This window comes from Diabrotica virgifera, chromosome 4 (assembly GCF_917563875.1).
Source record: "Diabrotica virgifera virgifera chromosome 4, PGI_DIABVI_V3a".
NCBI classification, from domain to species: domain Eukaryota; kingdom Metazoa; phylum Arthropoda; class Insecta; order Coleoptera; family Chrysomelidae; genus Diabrotica; species Diabrotica virgifera.
In genome coordinates this window covers 203,247,927-203,260,328 of record NC_065446.1, presented here as the reverse complement: position 1 = coordinate 203,260,328, position 12,402 = coordinate 203,247,927, and the positions used below count along the sequence as shown (strand labels likewise).

Here is a 12,402-nt window from a genome sequence, read left to right as displayed (position 1 = left end):
ACTGGTTAATTTCCGATCTTAGTGTTGTTAATTAACGTAACAGTGATTTTTTCAAAAAAGGGGCTATCTCAGACCCCAAGGGTCGTAGGACCTAAGAATTTTTTTTTTAAGTTGTGTATTTTAACCAGCTCTCAGTATTGTTTATTGCCATTTAATTTGATCTAATTTCTGCGAAATTATTGTAATTGTTTATAAGCTTAAAAACTGCTATTTATTAACAAATAATTTTGTGTACGTACATGTATTTTTTTTTACTTTTTTTTCATAGGGTATTAGTGTACATCTTAACGAAGGAAATGAGTCCCTGATTATTGAGATACATTCAGCCATATTAACTGGACCAGCCTCAGAACTTAGCTCGTTTTTCAAAAAATTTTATAAACAAATTATATTTTGCAAGAACTATTCAACAGATCTGGACCATTTTTTGCACACCATTCAAACACCATAATGCCCCCAAGTTTAGTTATATTTAAACATATTTTAATAAACAATAAAATTGATATTAACAATATTCAAAACAGTGATTTTGTCGTCCGTTTTGCAATAACTTTTTTGTTTATTAACCGATTTTAATTTGGTGTATCCCATTCGATGTATCTTTTTTTTCTGAAAAAGTTACCTGTGGACGTCAAATTTCTAAATAAACAAGTTTTTAAGTTATGAGCAAAAAACTAAGTTTGACGTTTTGATTGTTTATTTAAAAATTGTTCCACTAAAAAATTGATGAATCCCAAGATGGTAGCCTTTTTGTAATATCCCATACTACACATTTCAACTGTCAAACCTCGTCTTTTCAATTATGTCGAAAAACGGCTTATTTTTTACTAACTTGATTGGTCTACTACTGTAAAAGGCAAATCAGAGAACACAAATCTCTCTAGAGCCTAAGGCAAATATGTTTTGACTTCAAAGCATGAATAATTTAATAGTTTTTCATATTAACAGTCTTCACTTGTCCATCACTGGACATAGATCTTCCTCATAATTTCCCACCTTATTCGATCTTGTACTTCTTGCATCCAATTTCTATGGCAACGTTTTAGATCGTCATTCCAACGTGTTGGTGGACAGCCTCTGCTTCGGTAGGCATCATCTCTTGGTCCCCATTTCAGTATCCGCTTTGTCCATCTGTTAACTGTCATTTGAGCCACGTGAACTGCCCAATTCCATTTCATTATTTCTATGCTCTCTACAGCATCAGCCACTCCTGATGTTATTAGTAGTTGGCTTTTTCAAATACAATTTTTTTTGTATATCATTCTGATATCATAGTTATATCGTTTTATGTTCCTACTACATATATTATTTCCTGTTACTTTAATATTTTTCTTTATTCTGATCCTAGGAGTATATACTGCGTTGGGATTAAGTATGGAACCAAGCAAATATCTTTGAAACGAAACGAACAATATTTATGAAACTTTTCATGCAAGTACAGTGACGCAAAAGGCATCTGATGACATATTTTTTTACTGCTCCACTTCCGGTTTCACCGGAAATACCCTTAACTTATTTAATTTAAATGGGATACCGTGTATATTTTTGGTGATTTGAAAAGAACTTGATATTTTTTATTCATACATACCAAGTTTGAAAGAAAATAATTGTTAAAAAGTGTCTGTAGAGAATTTTTTGTATCAATAAAACGTAGTAGGAAATCAACGAGTACCATCTATACTGTCGACTAAAATTGTTGTTTACATGCACTGCATGAATTCTTTGAATTTGTATAGTAGGCAACTGTTACTGAACTAATTGACAGACATAAGTTGTATTCAAAATGGTTCCTTTAATAGGTCTGGATCCCGTGTATGAAAAAAAAAGTCGATTAATAGCAAGCTGAAAATTTGTTAATAGCTTAAGGGTGTCTAGTCGGACAAACTTTGATATATGGGAACACTGGAACAGGGGAAGTTTTAATTGTGGAACAGGTTAAAAATTTGGAACGGTCAGACCACGAAAACGGCACATGTATTTTGTCCGACAAAACAGACTTAAACTCTCCGAACAGAGATTAAACTCTCATGCAAAAATCAGACTGCTATTTATCACCAAATGGGCGTTTTAATGAGTGGAACATGCAGAATATGTCAAATGACAGGAATTATGACAGGTGATAAATAGCAGTCTAATTTTTGCATGAGAGTTTAATCTCTGTTCGGAGAGTTTAAGTCTGTTCTGTCGGACAAAATAAATGTGCCGTTTTCGTGGTTTGACGGTTCCAAATTTTTAACCTGTACCACAATTAAAACTGCCCCTGTTCCAGTGTTCCCATATATCAAAGTTTATCCCACTAGACACCCTTAAGCTAATAACAAATTTTCAGCTTGCTATTAATCAACTTTTTTTTCATACGCGGGATCCAGACCTATAAGTGAAAAAGATCGTATTGAAATATTAATGATAATCGGTTATGGTGAATTTTCATTTTTTGGAGGTGAATTTTCCAAATCAATGGATTGGAAGTAGCATAAAGCGGCCCGCTCGTTCTCCGTACCTCAACCTGTTAGATTTTTTTCTTTGGGGTTATCTAAAATCACGTGTTTACGTTAGACGACCAACATGCTTGCAAGATTTGAGACAGAATAATAATTGATGAATGTGAACTAATACGACGAGAAATTTTGCAGAGTGACTCACGAATTTATTTATAAATAAAATCCTTTATAAAAGGTATATTTGTTAAAATCCCTATACAGGGCTACATCAAAGACAGAACTAGTTTTCGATCGGTTGACGGATCATCATCAGTGCAATCCTAAAATGTGTACAACCAGATAAAATGTTGCAAAGTATTTAAAATGTTGACTCAGGTTATAAAAAGTTATAGTTAATACTCACTTACAATCTACATGCAAGCCACCAAAGTAAAAATAACAGGGTAAAAACCCTTTACAATTGATCCGTCATCGGAACATATGACAAAGATGTGAATTATAACATCTTTGTCATATGTTCCGATGACGGATCAATTGTAAAGGGTTTTTACCCTGTTATTTTTACTTTGGTGGCTTGCATGTAGATTCTAAGTGAGTATAACCTATAACTTTTTATAACCTTAGTCAACATTTTAAATACTTTGCATCATTTTATCTGGTTGTACACATTTTAGGATTGCACTGATGATGATCGGTCAACCGATCGAAAACTAGTTCTGTCTTTGATGTAGCCCTGTATAGGGATTTTAACAAATATACCTTTTATAAAGAATTTTATGTTTTTGTAATGGTATACAGCCAAGTACAGGAAATTTTTCCTCGTGGATTTAATTTATTTATAGGCTTGCACGTTGTCAGGAGGTGAACGGCGGACATTTTCAACATTTTAAATGATTTTTTTAAAATTTTTAGTATTATTGGTCTAACGTAAATAAATAAACCTATTTTTTAACTGTAAAAAGATTTATTTCTTGCTTTAATAATTTTTTCCTCCAAAGTTGGTATGCATGAATTAAAAATAATAAGTTTTTTTTAAACCTTCAAAAATATAGAGGGTGTCCCATTAAAAGTAAATAAGTTAAGGGTAGTTCCGGTGAAACCGGAACTGGAGTAGTAATAAGAAATATGGCATCAGATGCCTTTTGCACACCTGTACTTGCATGTACAGCAAAGTTTCATAAATATTGGTTTTTTCGTTTCAAAGATATTTGCTTGGTTCCATACTTTATCCCAACTCTGTATATGATTTTGGGATTCCTAGTTTACATTTTAATGCCTAAGCGTATTGGTCATGGAGTACCGATGGTTTTCCAATAACTATCATGCAACTATTGGATTTTCCATCTTTTACACATTGCTTTCCAGCCATTATATTTTTTTTGATGACATTTACAAATTGAGCTCTAAATGTTAAGGTCACCAATTAATGATCTGAGTCTATGTTTGCGCGTCTATAATTTCTGCAGTTCATTATTTTTGATAGGTGTCTTGAATCCATGATAATGTGATCAATATAACTGGTTCTTCCATCAGTGGAGGTCCAGTTTATATTGTGTTTATTCTTGTGTTCAAAGTAGATGCTAGCGACTGTCTTGGTGGCTACAAAAATGGGCTTAATAATATACACCAACCAAACCAAATACATGAAAATAAGCATGCAACCATATATATACAACATGCATTTGTTATAGAAAATGACATCACTATCACTGAAAATTGCACTACTACATCGATAGGCCACAGAATTTGTACGACCAGCAGATGCTGTTTGGGGTTCAATCAGGCGGACGGGCGAGAAATTTTTGAGAAGGCTAGGACTCACACAGGGACCATACAGGGTTGCAAAGTCAAAATGAATAAATGAACCAAAATTTTAACCCGCTTTATCACTTTTTGAATGTACAGAGGCTTTACGTATAAAAACAGAAGTTTGATTTAACGCAAACTCTATTTTAGTAAATATATTAATTAAAATTTGATCTCGTCAATTAGCAATTCCTATGGAAAGAGCCATTTCCATAAAAAAATATTTCACCTCTTCGTTTTACAAATATTATCAAAACATTTACATAAGCACTCGAATGTTGATTTGTTGAAAGTTATTTCATAAAATTGAAAATATCATCGGAGTATTAAAAGGTTTGCAGTTTATCGGATAACGTCATTCAAGTGTCGACCTATCAAAATGCTTCCGGATTTGCAGAATATAATGCAAAAAACATAAATTCATACATTTTTAACCATTAGGTAGTGATCCATTTTATGAACTGATTAATGTATGTAATATTCAGTGCTTTTTGTAAATAGATATTTTGAAAGGAGCATACGAACTATGAATAGTCCTCTGTTAATTAAATTAATATTAAATATCTATGTAAATAAATTAAGGGCAGAATATGGAAAGCAAATAATAAATAATACAACTTCATATAATATATATTGATATATTGAAATATTAGTCCTGTCGCCAGGGGGGGTACAACGGCCTCGTTAATTCAGATGGACTTACCCAAATTTTTTTTATGTATTTTGACCCGTAGAACACGAATTTTTTGGGTAACAGTTGATCCGGATGTCGATAAGATTGTTATAGACCAAGAACTTGAGGAATCAAATAACAGCGATTTTTGGCAAAACAAAACAATATTTTGTATTTTTTGGGTCATTTTAAGCAAAAAATATTTCTACAAGTTTTTTAGTAGGATGCACAGTTTTCGAGATAAACGCGGTTGAACTTTCAAAAAATCGAAAAACTGCAATTTTTAAACCCGAATAACTTTTGATTAAAAAATAAAATAGCAATTCTGCTTAGCGCCTTTGAAAGTTCAAGTCAAATTATGTCGGTTTTGATTATTTGCATTGCTAAAAATTTATTGTGTTATTGCTAAACAAAGCTACAAACAACTAGTGCGTGAGTGATGTTTCTATGATTTCTCATTTAAAATCGAACGAGTAGGTAGAATAGGTACTAGTGCAATCAAGACTATTTCTACGTTGCATGCGTTAAAACGCATGTAAAAGCACGGGAAACCCTACGTGTTTATAGCTTTGTTAAACAATAAAAAAATAAATTTTTACCAATGCAAATAATCAAAACCGATATAATTTGACTTAAACTTTCAAATGCGGTAAGCAGACTTGCTATTTTATTTTTTAATCAAAAGTTATTCGGGTTCAAAAATTGCAATTTTTCGATTTTTTTAAAGTTCAACCGCGTTTATCTCGAAAACTGTGCATCCTACGAAAAAACTTGTAGAAATATTTTTTACTTAAAATGGCCCAAAAAATACAAAATATTGTTTTGTTTTGCCAAAAATCGCTGTTATTTGATTCCTCAAGTTCTTGGTCTATAACAATCTTATCGACATCCGGATCAACTGTTACCCAAAAAATTCGTGTTCTACGGGTCAAAATACATAAAAAAAACTTGAGTAAGTCCATCTGAATTAACGAGGCCGTTGTACCCCCCCTGGCGACAGGACTATATACATATAATGATATATCATATCATTTAGTGATAATTAGTTATATAGCAAATAATTTAAATTTGTCTTTGAAAGCTTTTGCAAGTTATACAGGGTTTAACAAAAAGGCAGGCATAAATTAAATCATACCCCAATCATTGGGGGCCGATAAGTCGGCCTCCGATACCCCGGAAGTCCGGCTAATCCGGACCGATTTTCATCAGACAAAACAAACATTTTTTTACTTTGACCAAGTTTTTTTACCAAGAAATAAACAATACTGTATACAACTGTATTTCATGTTTTTGCAATAATTATAATGGAGTTTATCTGTAAGTATACCGTGTTTTAGGGCGGTGCGTAGCTAAGCGGTAGTGTGCTTTGCTCGCGTGCCGGTGGTCCGGAGTTCAAATCCTACCGCCGCGCCGGCAAGAACAACTAGAAATTTTTTAAAATGTTTATAGACTCCAGGTCGACTCAGCCTGAATAAGATGAATACCTTGGGTAAAACCGGGGGTAATAATAGTAGGTTGAAGCATAGCGCACTGGCCCTGTTACCTACCTTATATAGCGTAGGCCCTAGATGTAGCAGACTACCCTGCTGTACTCTCAAAGACACGTGAGCGGTATAAAACGGGAGACTACTACTACACCGTGTTTTATTAATTTTTACCATATTCTCTGGCTAACCCGGATTTTCGATAACCCGGATCGGCCGCGGTCCCAATTAATCCGACTTATCGAGATTCCACTGTATTTGTAAAATCCATCACATTTATGTTAATGGTTAAGTAAGATTATAGAAGATTATTTTCATAGTATTATTATCAGGTCTCTATAATCTTTGAAAAGATTACTTAAATGTGGTGGATTTTACAAATGTTCAAAATACCTCTATAAAAACTGGCTTATCGAAAAAGAGCTAAGAGGAAAAAAGTTTTAAAACATTGTGTAATGGTACCACAATAATAATTTCCGTCTGCGGTCCCTCCGGTGAGTACCATGAGATAAGGATGTACTATAGATTTCTCAGCTATTTGCACCATTAACATATGTGGCATTGCCTCAGGCTTTTTGCGTTGCTAAATTATTCACAGAAGAATAACCTTCTTATTCTTCTGAATAATAAGTTCTTGTTCTTCTGAATAAGAAGAATATTCCTGATTTGTTGGACAATTATTTATTGCATTACTAGTGATATTGCCCATTACCGCACTCAAATTTTTGTGATATCATCTTATTTTATAGTATCTAGTGTCTAATTGCAATTTTATACTTTTCTGACACCCTCCATTTTTTTCTGATTCCCTCAATTTTCTCTGGCACCCTCCAATTTTATCTGACATCCTCCATTTTTTTTACTCTGATTTTTTTATATTTTTTTGTACATATTATAACTCCAGAAGGACTTAATTGATTTGGCTACTTTTGATTTTGAAATAATATTTTTAGAAGTCTAAGGAAGAAGATGTTTACAATAACCCATCAGATATCAAATTTTATAAGCTGTATAGGAAGTGTGTAAAAAAAATACTCCTTGCTCAAGAATATCTCTATTTTTAACACTATCAAAAATTCATATACAGAAAATATGTTTACAATTAAAAATAATTTTATCTACTCTATGTCATATTATGTATAAATTTTTAGTTTGTGAAAACTGTCATATAGATAGCAGTGCGTGAAGTGTTTAAAGTGTGCGTGAAGTAACAATGAATTTTTAATAGGACTTACTTTTTCGCACTGTTTTTGACACACTTTCGTATAATCAAATATCCTTAACTTTCGCGTTGTCATGGTGATGACCTAATGAGCAATAAATTACGACAAAAGATTTGACAGTTTTGTGGTTTGAAAGAAGTTACAATTTTTAAATGTCAAAGGTTCTAAAAATTGTAGAATAGAAATAAATTCCAGTGGCGAAGAGTTACAGTTTTTTTATTTGTTTATCGTAGATAAAATATCGTATGAAGCTGTGCGTGAAGTAATTTTTGCCGAACTTACGAGATGTATAGCACTCGCTCCGTTGTCGCTCGTGCTCTAAACATCGCGTGCGTTCGCAAAAAGCCTACTTCACGAACTGTTTCATAAATAACTATTAAAACATAGTTTGCTTACAATAATGAAAACCATTTTTCAACATTTCCTCTTAGATAAAGTTAAGATCGCGAAATTCAAGTTTGTGCATTAATGCAATATATATATTATTTTTAATAATTATACATTTAATGAAACAATCCTAAAGATCATTATAGTGCGGCCGATATGTGAAACAATTGCACATATAATGATACAAGCATATAATTTGCACCACATATACTACACATATAAAGGTTCAAATTTAGATATGAGTTTACCAGAAGTTGTGTTTTTACTTGTTTTTTATGTAAAAATATGTTTTCTTTTCAATTTTTTTCCTCTGTATATATTAATTTTTCAAAAAGGTAATACCGCAGTTGAAAAGAGCGTAAAAATATTTTGTAGAAAATATTTTGAACTTTTTAGTTATGTTAATTATCATTTAATAAATGCATAACGTATCATCACAAGTACCTATGTGTGGCAAATTCGGGCAAACATTATAAGAATTATTGTGCATTTAATGGTAGAAGCATATAATTTGGACCACATATACTACACACATCAAGGTTCAAATTTAGATATAAGGCCATCTCAGATTTTACCTTTTACAAAAATGGCGGGCATGCAAAATGGCGACTATACATATGTGACTTATAGCACGATAACTTTTGAACGAAAAGTCCGATTTCAACCAAATTTGTTATATAGATTCTAATTTTGATTTTGATGTGTTAGACCAATTTCTTGAACCGGAAGGATCGATTTACCAGAAGTTGTATTTTTCCTGATTTTTATGTAAAAACATGTTGGTTTTTTACCAATTCTTTCACCCTGTATATATTAATTTTTAAAAAAGTTAATACCGATGTTGGAAAGAGCGTAAAAATATTTTCTAGGAAATATTTTGAACTCTTTGGTTATATTAATTACCAATTAATAAACGCATAACGTATCTTAACATGTACCTATGAACCTATGTGCGGAGCATTCGTGCAAATAATATAAGAATTATTGTACATTTAATGGTAAAAGCATATAATTTGGACCACACACACTACACATAAAAAGATTCAAATTTAGATATGAGGCCATCTCAGATTTCGTCTTTTACAAAAATGGCAGGCATTCAAACTGAATCTACCGCACATAGGTACATGTGAAGATACGTTATGCATTTATTAATGGTAATTAACATAACTAAAAAGTTCAAAATCTTCCCTAAAAATATTTTTACACTATTTTCAATGGCGGTATTACCTTTTTGAAAAATTAATATATACACGGTGAAAGAATTGAAAACAACAATAACATATTTTTACATAAAAAACAGTAAAAACACAACTTCTGGTAAACCGATCCTTCCGGTTCAAGACCTCGATCTTATTCATTAAAAAAAGAAACTTGATGCCAAATTTGGCTAAAATCGGACTTTTCGTTCAAAAGTTATCGTGCTATTAGTCACATATGTATAGCCGCCATTTTGAATGTTCGCCATTTTTGTAAAAGGCAAAATCTGAGATGGCCTCATATCTAAATTTGAACTTTTGTATGTATAGTAAATGTTGTCCAAATTATATGACTCTACAATAATTCTTATAATATTTGCACGAATCTGCCACATATAGGTACATGTGAAGATACGTTATGCATTTATTAAATGGTAATTATAATTAATATAACTACAAAGTTCAAAATATTTCCTAAAACATATTCTTACGCTCTTTTCACTAGTGGTATTACCATTTTGAAAAATTAATATATACAGGGTGAAAAAATTGAAAATATATTATTTACATAATATAAAATAGTTTTACATAAAAAACCAGGAAAAACAAAACTACTGGTAACACGATTCTTCCAGTTTATGGCATCGATCTTGTAAATCACAAAACGAACCTACGTATCAAATTTGGTTGAAATCGGACTTTTCATTCAAAAGGTATCGTGCTATTATTCATATATGTATAGTCGCCCATTTTGAATGACCGCCATTTTTGTAAAAGGCAAAATCTGAGATGGTCTCATATCTAAATTTGAACCTTTATTTGTGCAGTATATGTGGACCAAATTATACGCTTGTATCATTAAATGTGCAATTCTTATAATATATTGCACGAATCTGCCGCACTAGTATTTAGATCAAACAAAGTGCCAGAGGCACGGATTTGACGGGAGGCGTTAGCCGCAGTTTTAGTGACGTAAATCTAAAGGAGTGTAATATTATAACTGTGTGTATATGAGAATAACGTTGTTGTTTTTAGTATTTTCTTTAAAATTTTATCACATTTTCTCACCGTATAAACATTCCTTGGACTTCCACATATGTTTTAAAATCGAAATTAGCTAATTCGATTCAGTCATTCTGGAGCTGTTATAAAAAAGATAAAACAGAACAAAATGGAGCAGTACCTATCTCGACCCAAGAAACAGGTAGGTCTCTTAAAAATGTCCCAAGTCGGCGCAAAGATTAAAACTGCCCGATATAAAATATACCAGCTCGGCTCATGGGATATTAATTGTTACTACCTTCACCTTGTTGACATTAGTGTACCTTCAACTAGAAATAGATGTATGTATAAATCACTCATTATTAGTTGAGGTTTATTTTTTGTTTCAACTGTTAAAAACACAGAAGAAAAACAAGATTGCCTTCAAATCGGCAATATATTTTTATTTTTAAATGGATAAAAAGCTGAACCTTTACCATAATATATAGAAGCTAAATTAGGTAGGTGTAATTTCAAGATAAAAACGTAATTGCTTTTGACTACATAAGCAGTGGCGTAGCAGATACCCAAACAGTCAAAATATCTCAAACATCTAACCAAGCTTTATCCTATGTATCAGTAGCGAAATCAATTCCACGGCCAACATTTCCAACCAAGAGAAACTCTTTCTTAAATTCGCAAAGAACCCAAAATTTTTGTACAATATTGAAGAAAGTTGTATTGAGTGTAGGGTGTTTTTCTATGTTACTAATAACAGTAATAACTTTTCCCTAATCTGTAATTCCAAAATAAAATTATGATTATACCACAGTATATTATACCTACTAGTGAGGTACTAATACCTACCTGTTAATCTTCGAGCCGACCTGGGGGGTTTTCAAAATGTACCTGGGGTATCATAAAGGACTAAAGGACTATAGTGAGCCGAGATGGGAATACCCCACAAAATGACGTTTATTAAATTAGGATTTTATAAGATAAGATTATTAATGTGATACAAATAAACGCAAGCTTTTCCCCTTTTATTAGAAAAAAATTGAATCTTCAGGGATTCTATTTACTAAAGTTTGCTTTTTGTTTATTGTTTTGTATCGAGTGGGTGTTATACCATGTATGTGTTTCATTAGACATTAACTTCTCTTATTTTTACAATATGTTTTGTGTGTTTTAGTTATGTTGCTGCCACACGAGGCTCCATCCACACAGCTCCTCTACCAGAAGGACCTCTCGCTTTTAGTCACCACATCAATACGGCTCCAGCTCCAGGAACCATTTAAGATACATTCTTGTCTCGATGTGAAGTAAATGAAAATAATAAATTAAATTTTAAATATTCGTTATTATCAATTTTCACTCCTTTTAAAATCTTAATTGTAAGATTAAATCAATTGTTCCTGCCAAGATTTTTTCTCGGATATAGTATAGATAATAATGTATAGATAATAATATATAGATGACAATGTCATATATAATAGTATCACACGTCATTAATTAAACTCTATATTTGGTAACCTTTTGCCTTTAAGGGGGGTATAGTTAATTATGCGTCTTTTTGCATAAATTTAAAGCGTTTTCCCTTGAAAGTGGTGGGGTTAAATGTAATGGGTAAAAGGATATCTTGAAGAAAACACTTGAAGATGATTCAGTGGAATTTTTATTCAAAAATATTAAACAATGAAGCAGTGGCGTCATTTTTAAGTAGACGATCCAAAAAAGAAGATGATTTGCGGTGTACACTATACCTTCGGACAGAATCATTTGAAACATATAAACCAAAAAGATTATTTTAGGTTAGGTTTCTTGAGGTAGTGACGTCGACTTTTTATGATTATATTGGTATAACTTTAAAGTGAAAAATTCGAAAAAAACAAAAAAAAGTGTGTTTGGTAAAGAGAAAAATGGTAATATAGACAAAAAAATTGTTAACATAAGCAAAAACTCGACGTCACTACCTAGTAAAATATCTAAAAAAGAAGTGTGCAAAATTTCAGAAAGATCGGTGCATTACTTTTTTTGAGTTATGATGTACACCGCCTCAAAAAAACATGTTTTTCAGAAAACGAGTTTTAAAAAAATGTAGTTTTGTCAATAATACTAAGAAAATTTTTGTATATATCCATATCTCCGTTAATTTTGCTCAAATTAACTTGAAATTTTAATGGTATACTCTTGAAAATATTTAAAATC

The 12,402-nt window shown here is 31.9% G+C and overlaps 1 protein-coding gene across 1 annotated transcript in view; it reads left to right on the top strand.

The window, feature by feature from the left end:
- LOC114345982 (uncharacterized) overlaps positions 1-11,548 on the top strand; it is a 32,267-nt gene extending 20,719 nt beyond the window's left edge. Inside the window, exon 3 of the mRNA XM_028296786.2 lies at positions 11,387-11,548. Within this exon, the coding sequence (XP_028152587.1) occupies positions 11,387-11,492 (106 nt within the window). The 3' untranslated portion in view covers positions 11,493-11,548. The remainder of the gene's footprint in view (positions 1-11,386) is intronic.
- Positions 11,549-12,402: the final 854 nt, after the last annotated feature.